The following is a 12,469-nucleotide window of genomic DNA, read 5'->3' on the forward strand; positions in this document are numbered from 1 at the left end:
TTTCTGTTTTTAGAATAGATATTAGATACAATATTGACATTATATAACAAATATTATCTATTCTTGAGATTAAATAAAACTTATTGAATACTATACAATATTGTGTCATTTGGCAGTTTACCACTGCGCTATGTCGTGCTTTTTATTACTACTGATTGTGCCAAAATAATGCAATTATAACATTAGAAGCACCTAGCTCGCTCAAATCCTGGAAAAAAGTACAATAGATTCAAAAACAATGAGAGGAAGATAAAACTTGACCGATTTTGACGATAAACTTACCGTAATTTCATCCATTTTCAATGCTGTATATCTTACTTTGCTAATAGGAGAATTTAAGCAAATATTTCCCAGTAATTGTCCCAAACATTGAAGGAAACAAATGCACAAGAGAAGTGAAGGTTTTCTGAGACAAGTTCCTTCTACCCGGCCAGAGCGGTCGGATGTCTAACGTATCACGTCAAATGAATGTTTTAATGCTTTTAATGGTCCTGCCCAAAGTGCAGCAAGAGAAACTACTGTATTAACATTGTTCTGTGTAAGTTCAGCTTCCATTCTTACCATGATAGCATGAAAATCATTGACCGCCTCCGAGGCCTCTAGTGACTACCCTATCCACTCATCTGTAATAAGATATGCGGCAAATGTAGAAGGTGCATCGAACAATGTTCGTGTATGGTCATCCTGCAATATTTAGGTTGAATTTTTTCGAATTAATATATTCAAAAGAAACCTTGAATGCTTGATTTTCTTCTTTTCTCTTAATAGATCATTTCTCAAAGTAGTCTTTTCTCATATTCAATTTTTTTCTTATATTGTGCTGATTTCACATCAAGATTTAGTTCTTTTTCTTTTTAGTTGACCTTGTCAAATTATTGGCATTTGTCTTTATATATTTGCTAAACGTGTATTATCGCCAATTCTGGTGCTTATGTATAGTTCGACTGAAAAAATAGTACAAAATTGCAATCACAGTCCGTTCAAAAAAGATCTTTCGGTTTCATTGTCTTTCACTCTCACTGTCACTTGTGAAACTTTTTTCCTTATACTTTTTGCTATTCTTGATGCTTTTTCATGGAAGTTTTTTGCTTGATCGTTTTTGTCTATTTTTGCAATCATGAAATTTATCGATTCGAAAGTTTTGTTTAACAGTGCAGTGCGGTTTTGTGCAAGGTCCAGGAGGAGTTTAAGGTGGACAGAGAAGGGGAATTCTTACACAATCCGAAGATAGCATCAATGAAGTTTGCTTTTTGGTCAACTCAATAGATGCTTATTCCTCACTGAATGCCCCACATCAACACTTGCAATTTTCTTTGCTATCCTCGACAATGGGAAATTTCGAGTGAAAAAGTTGATGAGGATGTAATTAAGATCCTTAATTGAAAGTTGCTGCAAATATGACAATCACATTTTTCACGACACATCTGAGAATCAAACTTTATTCCAGTCCATGCTGATGATTAAGATGAATCTCTGTTCTGTCCACAAGAAATTTTTAGAGATGCACATAAAGTTGTTGAAAACAAATTATGGTATTGCATTGCTACTTATATTCAATGAATACTGAATAACTCACAATTTCAAAAAACAACTTTTTTATGCTTGATTAAGTTTTCTCTCTCTCAACTAACTCAATTCATCTCTGCTCATCATTTGAGATAAAAAATAATTCAAAATGATTGAAAATTATTCTTGCAAAACCTTTTTGTGTGGATGAAGAACAATGGAAAATTCTGTTAATGAAAAGGTCAACGAAATAATCAGATAAAAATTCAAGAAAAAGTGTGCTGGACAAAAGGAAACTGAAAAATAGAGAAAATCAAAGAAAGTTGTGAGTTACAAACTGCAAGTAAAAAGAAAAAGGATTTAGAGTCGATTCCTCACAAGGGGTCAAGTTGAGCTGAGACAATGTTGATCATTGGTTTGATTAGAATTATTATTGTGACAAGACTGATGAGATGAGAGCTAAAATAATTGCATTATATTGGCTCATTTGTCACGGTTATTGTTTTGATTAAAGTTGATTACATTCTAATATAATTCTGTGTGAATCACTCAAGAGTCAAGTTGGAGTTGATTTGTATCAAATTTATCCATTGTAAAGGATAATTGATTGGATTGGCAGAAGCAAAGGAAAGACTGATTTAAGTTTATTTGATTTGAATGGATATATTGCGATATTTTGCTATTCTTAGATCAGTCAAAATGATTTGTTTCAATTCAATATCAATCATTTCAAGGCAAGTTGAAAAGCTTTGTAATAACAGTTTTGCACATTTTCATCAAAATTTGCTGCATTTCTCTTTAAACAAAACATAAACAGATTTTCAAATCGCGAATAAACGTAATGGTATAAAGAAAAAAATTTCACCCACTTTGAGTGAACAAAAATAGTTGAAAAACTTTCAAGTTGCAGTTTATCACTTTGACATTTCCATGAACATTAAAATCTTTGGGTTAACCATTGCATTACCAGTGAAAGAAAAGGTGAAAAAAATGTAATTTCAAATGTATCAGCATTTCAAAAATACTTGAGCTTGAGTTGAAATGAAATTTTGCAAATAAAAAAAAGAATGAATCGAATGAAGAAAAAAGTTATTCCAAGCTTAGTGAGTGAAGTGAAATTGAAGGAAGGAAAAAAAGTCTCGATAAGCTGATGAAAATTGTCATCAAATTGCTGGATAAAGTTATAGTTGTTCAAGTGAATTGTAAATGCAACTTTTGTGTCAAATGCGCCAATGTGCCAATTACTAATTGACTTTTCCATTGACATTATTTTCTAGGAACATCAAAGTAATTCAATTGTAAGTTATGTCAAGTTTGCTGAAGACAGTAGTCGAGCTATTCTTGGAACTGGCGATGGTAAACTTCACATTTACGATGTCCATTCAGCTCATCTTATACAAACGTTAACCTCCCATCAAGACATGATTACATCCATCATTAGTCAACCTTGTGATAAATATTTAGTTACCTGTGGCACATGTAAAGTAATTATCTGGAACTTTTATCCAAGGAAAAAGGTTGACTCTTCTTTGGGTGCCTCCTCGGGTCCAGTCACCAATCTATATGCAACTCTCGGCAATCCCAACAACTATTCATCAAGTACAAATAATTTAACCTCATCAGCTAATAATGTTTCAAATGTACTGGTAAACTCGAGTAATGAGACGAGCAACACTGTCATTAACAGCTCAACTAATAATGTCAATAATGTGAGTAACATTGTTATGAGCAACAATAACAGCACAACAGCAACCAACATGAACAATAATAACAATAATTCCAACAATTTTACCAACAATACAAGTAATAATGACAACATTATGAATACTGCAACTTCAACAGTCAACAATAATGGTATAAATAGCAATTACAATGTCACCAGCATCAGCAGCAACAACAACACGGTTAATGTTATTAGTGTTTCAAATGGTTCCAACATGGGAGTAAACAGTGTTTGTAGATCATCAGTTTCACGGACAACATCTAATCGCACGGATCATGAGTCGTCCAACAAATCATCTCGATCATCATCATTAAGGGTGAAAAAATTTGACCAACACAAAGATCCAATTACTTGCCTTGCAGTCTCAAGAGATGGAACTTATGCTGTTACAGGTAAATGATCATAATTTTCCCTTTTCCGTTTCTTTGTTTCATTCATGCATCATTTCATATCAAATCAAAAATTTAATCTTTCAAATCATTAAACAAAATGTTGATGGACAGATTTCATATTGAAAAGTACGATCACCTGTTACGCACAATCTAGCACAGCGCTAATAACCAAGTGTCTCCACTTATAAACTTTTTTCTTGCTCGCTCTTGAGCATTGAGCTAACAATTGAATCAAAAGATTTGTTTTTCTTATAAGGGAACATATTTACTTAAGACTCACCGATTTTGATGGGACATAGCGCAATCGGTAGGGCAAAGCTTCATAAAACGTACTGGTGTCTGTTTACCGGAGATTTAGTGGTTCCTTAAAGGACAGTGACAGATTCTGCCTGTTTTTGAGCTCGAGATTTTTCAATGTCAATCGCTAGTGGACACCCGATTCTTTAAAGAAGCCTCTTGGATTTGAGTTGAGTGGTTCCTAAGATATTTGGGTTTTAAATTTGGGCATTTTCATCAAAATCGTTTTTTAAAAGCTTTAAAATTGTCTTAAAAGGTATAGCCTAGTAGATGCAGTAGTTTAAGATTTTCTTGTTACAGTCAACCTTGTTAGTCAACTGTTGAAGTTTGATGTTTCGCGTTCATCATCTAGTGAATCATTTGGGCATTTTGCATTGTTATTGTAACAACAAATTGATACGATTTGCTTCGACTTTATTTACTCACAGAGGTGATTAGTTTAACGACATGAGTTGATGGCAATAAATTTTCATTTTATTCAACTTTTAGTCATATTTTTAAACAGAGTTTCAATTGTTGAGTAGCCGAGGAAACAAATAAATGCTTTCTTTATCACCTTTACCTTTACACTTCAGATTGACTTTATTCAAAGTTCATCTAATTTTGAGTTCAAAGTGTTGACAAAATTTATCGACCTTTTTGCAAGTTGAAAGAGCTTTCTGTTTCAATACATCAGATTATTTTGCATCATTATTGTAACAACAAATGATATAATCTTTAAAGTCAACCTTAGCGATTCAAGATTCATTTTATTCTAGTTGGACATTTATGTCGACCAAAAGACAACAGTTGAACTGCTAATTTGTTACAAACAAGAATTAAAATTCATTACACGAACAAGTTTGAATATAGAGATTAGTTTTGATGAAAAGTAACGAGTTGATGAGAGGAGTAAATGATCATAAAAAGGAGTAAATAGTGTACAATTAAAATGTTAATCAATGAGGAAAAGAATGATATCAAGTTAATCAACACGTAATAATTAACACAATCTTTTTGTTACATGTTCATTGAGTGTAAAATGAGTCGTAAAAGGTTGCCTGGAATAGACCTGGAATGGTTTAAAAACAGTTTAAAGGTTTAATATGCTTGTGACATTAACATTAATGCTATTTTTTGGCAACAATCATCATTATACTCATGAGCTTTTTTTTCATTATTTTCATCCCATGAAAGGTAAAACTGTTGAGATTCTCTATCATGCTGATGTTTCAGTTTTGACTTTTATTCTCATTTCCTTTGGCACCATGAATTTTAATAACTGCTGATATCTGTGAGATGTAAATCGAGTCAACTTGTTCAATTGAGCAAATCAAAGTTTCACCATTCATCAATAAAAACTAATGATTGTTGTGATGAAGTTAATGAGAAAGTTTTCCACTTGATTTACTAATGAAACTTTTATTGATGTTCACTTTGATTACAGGATCTCGTGACTCACTGGTCAAAGTTTGGAATCTTTCATCGGGTGAAACTCATGCAACTCTGTCCGGCCATTCTGCACCAATTACCTGTGTAAGCTTTTCTCCCAATGGATTTTTCTGTGTCTCTGGTTCAGAGGATAAAACTGTTCGTGTTTGGTCACTCACACTGGGACTAAAAGTGTTTGTCTATCCTGACCATTCAGCTGCAATTGATTCCGTGTTTGTTAGCACCGACTCTCGTCGCATCTTGTCCATTGACTCTCAAGGCTTTCATCGCCTATGGCAAGCTGATTCAGGCAATACTCTGGTTAATGTTGCCAAGTTGACAAACAAGGTAACCATGTTTGGTAATACAGTTTTTGCTGTTGGAGGTAAAAATGATAACAGGTGAGAATGAAAATCCAATTACATTTTGCCAGCTGATAAAAGTTATCAACAACGTAATGAGCTAAAACTAGCTCAAACTAGAAGATGATGAGCTTTTGTCATTAACTTGACTCCAAGTAAATCGTTGAGTTATTTTGCATTATTATTGTAACAAAAGGTTGATAAGATTATCATTCAACTTATCACTCGTTAAGAAGCCTTAACAGTACAATGAGACTTCATTTACCAACACATTATCTTTCCTCATTCAGTGTTGCCTTGTTTACCTTCATCTTAAATATTGATTCAATCTTAATAAACTTTCTGTTTACCGAGTTCAGCTTCAACACACACAACTATCAGATTTTTTGTCGAAACTTCCAATCGAAATTTTCGCAAAAAAATCCAATCTCAAACAGCTACTAACTATTAATAATAGTCATTTTTCACGAATGGCTTCTAATCACGTCTAAACATGAAGCGGACCTTTAATTGAAATGATTCGCCAACGCTCCGATTTCGGCATGCGATCGTCTGACCTAGTTTTAATCACCAGTTTCGATGCTTTAAAAACAAATGGAAATGGACTTTTCTTGAACTTTTTTGTCTCGAGTTCAATAGATAACACTACTAACCATTTCCATGTTTGCCAACATTTCCTTTTTACTATCATTATCATGGAAATCATTGTTTTTGAAGGTTGAAACAAGAGCTGGAAACAGACTATTTTAAGCAAAATGTTGCCTTTGTATTTAAACAATCAATTTAAGGTTGAAATAATAAATGACAGAAAAGACAGAAAGGCAAGGAGAAAGCATTACAGAAAATTGAGAAACAAAAAAAAACACAAGAAAAGGGTTAAGCAAAGATAAACCTCAATTAATTATATTGAATTGAACAAATTTTCTAAGTGATAAAGCTATTCTCTGCTTCTTGTTACAAAATAACAAACACAATAATAATGATAATAATAATACTACAAGTAATAACTTTTAACTCCCTGTCAGTTTTATCATGTTGTTAAAAGTAACTTTACATTAAACAGGAAGACACAAAAGAGAAAAAAAAGAAAGATGAAAATTTTCTTTTCCATTGACGTTAATTAGATTTGAATTTAAATTGGATTCTCGCCTTTAGGCTGTCAACAAGAGGAAACAAAGTTGGGCGAAATGTTATCTTATCATTTCTACGTTGTACAAGGTTTACTTTAACTTGAATGTTGCCATTGTTTTTCAGATTTTGTTTTCATCTTTTCAATGAAACAAAAAAAAATGACAAAATTGTGAGAAATGATTGAGTTACAAGTTGTTAGCCAGCAATCATGATAAAGGAAATGAAAGTTAGACTTGATCTGTTCAAGTGCAACACTGAAACCTCTATTTTTTCAAGTTTTATCCTCAATCATGAGAAGCGAAACAAATTTGATCGTTGATAACATTTTTCACTCCCAATTGCACTCCCAGTTTGCAACAGTCACTTGCAACTTTCCCTTGAGCTATTAAAAATGATTATTGTAAAGGTGAGATAAAATGTTGATCAATTGAACCTGAAAGAGAGTCGCAAGAGAAAGGAAAGTTTGCAAAAATATTCTCAACAAAAATTACAATATCAATGAGAAGAAAAAATATTCAATTTCAAGTGCTTACAAATGCTTGTTGGAGCAAAGAAAATGCATGGAAATTGGAAAAGTCGAAATAATTGAATAAAAGTGTTTATTAAAAAATGAAAGTGCACATGAATTTAGAAAATTGTTATCAACTTGATTATATGCTCATGACAAAAGTAGCAACAAGACATGATTTGCATCATGATTTGCGGAATTTAAATTCTTTTTCTCAAAATTCTTTCCATTCATGCAAACAGAATTAGCGTTTTGTTTCACAACTGATTGTGGTTACAACTCGAGAGATATTGAAACGCTATCTTTTCTGGGTTGGTTGATATTCACAAGTTGGCTACATTATCAGGAAGTTACTCAGAACTTTTCATGATAATAATCATCAAACCTCAGGCTGCTCTGACATTCATTTTGATCAGAATGAGTTATCGACTCGAAACATTAACCAGTGAAGAAAAGATTTCAATTTTAGAAACAAACTTTAAAAGTCAGTCAAAAGGCAACAATCGAAGGAACTTGAATGAGCCCGAAAATTTGAACTTAAGCTTCAATTCAACGAAGTTTAAACATCAGAGTAGATTCTGAGTCATGATTCGTGGTCACAAACAGAACATTTTATTGCTAAGTTTTCTCCTTGATTCGAGGCATTTTTACATTAATTTATTTTTGCTCCGCCTCAAATCATTGTAGTCATCAAAGTTGATCATAATCACATTTTGTCATCTTTTGCCTCTTGAAAAGGAAAGAAAATGTTGGTGAAGAAGAAGAAAAAAAGTGAATGCTTCAGGCTAAACAAGAGCTAAACAAGAGCATTATTCTTGTTGCAAAGAAACCAAATTCTGGTTCTCAACCTTGAAGCTATTCTTGAAACCTCAATCTTATCCCAATGAGATTCTTATAATCATATCAGTTACATTGATTTGTTGTTACCTCTGATATGGAAAAGATTTTCATCACAAATTGATTTTCTCTTATCATCGCCCTCATCATCATCATTATTATTTTTATTCCATTCTGATAGCATTTACCTTGTTCATTAGGAATGAAATTTTGGTTGGAAAAATCGATTGAAATTTAGTTTCTTTTTGCAACCTTTCATCTTCATACTTTTCATATTAAATGAATTGTTGAAACAAAAGAATTGAAAATTTCTTTTTGTGTTCTCTCAACCTTTTCCGAATTTCCGTTTCTCTCAATTGATTCCAAGAATTGCCTTTTAACAGAGTCATTATTTGCACATGATAATGCAACTTTATCAATGAACATTTGCAACGATCTCAATGTTTCATTTGAATTCACTACCAATTTCCGTTCATTCCAATTGCCGGTAACTCATGAGTCAGGAAATTTTCCAACAAATCATGTTATCAGTCAGAGTATTGATTTTTTCTCTGTTTATTTGAAAATAATAGTTTGCGCTACTGGTCAGTTTACGAACCTGATTTGGAGAAGTCAGTCTCTCACAGCGAACCCATTACATGTTACACTTGCACGTACGACTGTTCAACCATTATCACCGGATCACAGGACATGTCTTTGAAGGTGTGGGAAGTGTCGACTGGCAAACTCACTCAAGTCTTGGTCGGTCATGAAGAGCCAATCTCTTGTGTCTCCTCGGCTCCTATGGTTCAGTCAATGGTGGTCTCGGGTTCACAGGATTGCAACCTGATTGTCTGGGACACGACAACGGGCAATGTAACCTTTACTTTGACGGGTCATACAGCAACCATTCTTTCAGTTCAACTTTCCATTGATGGTCGAGTTGCTGTATCTGCTTCCGAGGATAATACAATAATGGCTTGGAATGCATTAGAAACGGGTCAGCGAATTGCATTGGTTGACATTCATCATACAATATCTTCCATTGGGTTAAGTTTAAGCCTTAATCAGATTGTGGTTCAATTGAAGAACAATAATCTTCTTCCAATCATTAAATTTCATAATAATCCAGCTAAAACACTTGACCTTCCACCTCCAGGAACACCAAGTAATGAGGATAAGTTTTCATCTCATTTAAAAGGTTTCCTAACAGGTAAGAAGATAATGATGATGGAACGAAAAAAAGAGCAAATTTATTTTTTATTTTCCTCTCATTTTGCTTCTCTCAATGAAACAAAAATAGATTGAAGTGAAACAAAATTGCTTTCCAATGAAATTACGTCGACAAGAAAACAACTTTTTTTCCAGTTTTTCGTTTGTTTACTTTTGTCTCTCCTCTTTTTTTCATGGTGATTACCAGATGAAACTTATACTGACCATTGAATAAACAGTTGCTATTCCTTTAGTTCATTTAATTTGTTGGTCAGATTAAAGGTAGATAAAGATTCATCTTGATGTGGTTATAGTTGATATTTAGAGTAAATAGCAGGGAGTTTATGCTTAAAGTGGTTCATTTTCACCTCTCTTTTTAGTTTCCTCTCTTACCAGTGAATAAATGTGTACTTTGATTGGAAAGTTGTTGATCACTTGACAAAAATTAATTAAAGTTCAATTTTTTATTTTCCAGGCTCGAATCGACGTCTTATTGGACGTGGCAATTTAAAAAGAGAACAATCGTTCGATTCGTTCTGTTGGGATCAACTACACCGTGGTGTTAGTATTGATGATTTTCGCAAAATTTCCGCCCTACAGCAAACAACAGGATCACCTTTGGGTTCACGTGAACATTTGGCAACAACAGGCATCATCTGGGATGGTGCCTCTGGATCTAGTGTTGCATCGGGAGTAACAAGTGTAACTGATCGTAACATCAACCGACTACTAAGGTTGAGCAACAAACCAGCCGGGCCAAAGCAAAAAATGTTGAAAAAACAGCAAAGCATGTTTGCCTTTTTCCCTGAACATTCACCTCCTCCAGTAACCGCAAGCACTCTAGTCTCTGGGCCAGCAATAGGACCAGTTGCAGCCTCTTTACGTGGACCGTCACCACTTGTCTCATCAACAGTCTCATCTGGTTCATCAAACCCTCACACCTCAGGAACACTTTCAGGCTTGCCTGATAGCCTAAGTCGATCCCTGATTAAGCAAGCATCTCCCATCAAAGTGACAACATCAAGAGGGCCTCCATCGCGAAGTCAAAGCCTTGAAGACACACAAACAGGACCAGTCAACACAGCCTCAACCTTGGCCCATCAAACAGAGCCAGCAACCAGTAAAGCACAAGACAAATGAAAACTTACCCAAACTCACCCAACTGGTTCAAAATGTTTACATTACCTGTTCATCGAGTAGTAAACTCATCAACAGCTCCAAGCCAATAGAAATAATCAACTCTGCAGGGAGTGAAAATTGTTTCCAGTGAAAATTGATTCACAAGAGTAGAAAAGCAAACAAAAACAATTGCAATTCAATTTATTAATCGTCAAAAACACCTGTAAATACAACTATCCATATCCTTAACCATCATCATCATAATCAGCCACTGGTGATAAACAATGTCAAAAATGCATCTAAGCAAATAATTGGTTCAATTATTTGGAATAAAATTGGATGCAATTTCCATTAAAAAAATTTTCTCCCACATAAATGTTGTATCGTTATTCACCCTTACCTGGAACAACTTTTGTCCAATCATTCCCATTGTCATTTACCTGATCAATTGCCATCATTTTTACCAATGTAAACACTCGATGTACATTATTACCATTCGTGTCTCCCAAATGTAATATTATTGTTAAATATTATCATTATCATCGTTAGAAACTCGTTATTTGTTAGAAAAGCCAATTAACGTTGTAAATCAACATTGTCAACTAATTAGTTGTTTTAAAACAAACGATTGTTTCAATCAACTTTAATGTATAAAAGAAACACACTCAAGTCCAAACGCAAACTGAATATGCACAATGAAAGAAATAAAAATGTCGAAAAAATGGAAAATAAAATTTTATCTTTTAATATCTTTCAACTTTTTTCTTTCCATTTGTTAAGGTCTTTCATTCAAATTGTTGATGCAATTTAATCATGAAGCCTTTACTGTTTACCTTTCATTACATTTCATTGTCTGTCATTTAACATTTCACTTTGAAGGTTAAACTCATCATTCAGATCTTTTCTAATGAATTATTCTGTCTATCAAGAGTCCACTTTTATTTTTGTGTTGCCTTCAACTTTTCATGGAAACAGACTTGAATGTCAATCCATTGATATTGATATGAATAAACATGGCCAATCTTAATCTTGCAGTTGGCTCTGAGCAAATGAGAAATGAGAATGGCAAAGAAAAGGAAAAAATTGTTATCATAATTGTGTCTGGAAATGATGGAAAACATTTGAATTGTGATTTCAACGATAAATTGTTGTTCTTGTTTGCATGTTGATGAAATGGGAAGAAATGAAACAGGAAAAAGTTGATAAAAAAAAGGAAAAGAGAAAAAGGTTGGAATAAAATGAAAGATAAAAAAATAGTTTATGTATATATAAGTATTTTCATCTGCATCATGTATTCAGAGTGAAATGAAAATGAGGAAAAATGTAGATAAGATTATTACTGAACATTTGAATCATTTATGAATGATAGAGAGACAGAGAAAAAAAACTCTACTTTTTTTGCTCTCCTTTTCCATTCTCTTTCTACTGAACAAGAAAATGAAGAATGAGAAAACAAAACATGGAAATATTTGTTGTTTTATAGTCAAAGTTTGTTTTCTTGTTGCTTACTTTGTCTATGTCTGTTGTGAAAGGGTTGAAGACATGAAATGAGAAAAATTGTGAATAATGAAAAGAGATAAACTGAAAAGGTTTACATAAAGGTTGAACAAGAAGACAATAGATGGGAAACTGAATGAAATTGTATTATATTGTAGCAATTTTTGTGGCAATCTCTTCGAATGAGCCAAAATAGTAAACAAAGCAAAAGTTATCAAGCTGGCCAATCAGGTGCGAAAATGTGCCATCAAGGAAATCGTTGGTCTTCATTTATTGATTAACTGTAAAATCTTACAGTTAAATGTGATTAGGTTACATAATGGTACAAAATAAAACATTGTCTTAATCTTGATTGAAAACTTTTTTAAACTCTTCGAAATCTTTTCCAAACGTTCAGCTATTTAATTCAAACTCGATTGACACTTTTTTCTAGCTAATTTGCTACAATGAAAGTAAATTTGTGAAATTTTTTCACAATTTACCTACGAATTAACAC

The 12,469-nt window shown here is 33.2% G+C and overlaps 1 protein-coding gene across 1 annotated transcript in view; it reads left to right on the forward strand.

Annotated features, from left to right (window-relative positions):
• Nucleotides 1–11,233, forward strand: part of LOC107362041 (uncharacterized) — a 52,903-nt gene extending 41,670 nt beyond the window's left edge. The window contains exons 5-8 of the mRNA XM_015929035.3: nt 2,784–3,621; nt 5,345–5,729; nt 8,739–9,358; nt 9,833–11,233. Coding sequence (XP_015784521.2) covers nt 2,784–3,621; nt 5,345–5,729; nt 8,739–9,358; nt 9,833–10,497 — 2,508 coding nt within the window. The 3' untranslated portion in view covers nt 10,498–11,233. The remainder of the gene's footprint in view (nt 1–2,783; nt 3,622–5,344; nt 5,730–8,738; nt 9,359–9,832) is intronic.
• Nucleotides 11,234–12,469: the final 1,236 nt, after the last annotated feature.

Source organism: Tetranychus urticae, chromosome 1, assembly GCF_039701765.1.
Source record: "Tetranychus urticae isolate SD_2017Ah chromosome 1, NJAU_TeUrti_SD_1.0, whole genome shotgun sequence".
Classification (NCBI taxonomy): domain Eukaryota; kingdom Metazoa; phylum Arthropoda; class Arachnida; order Trombidiformes; family Tetranychidae; genus Tetranychus; species Tetranychus urticae.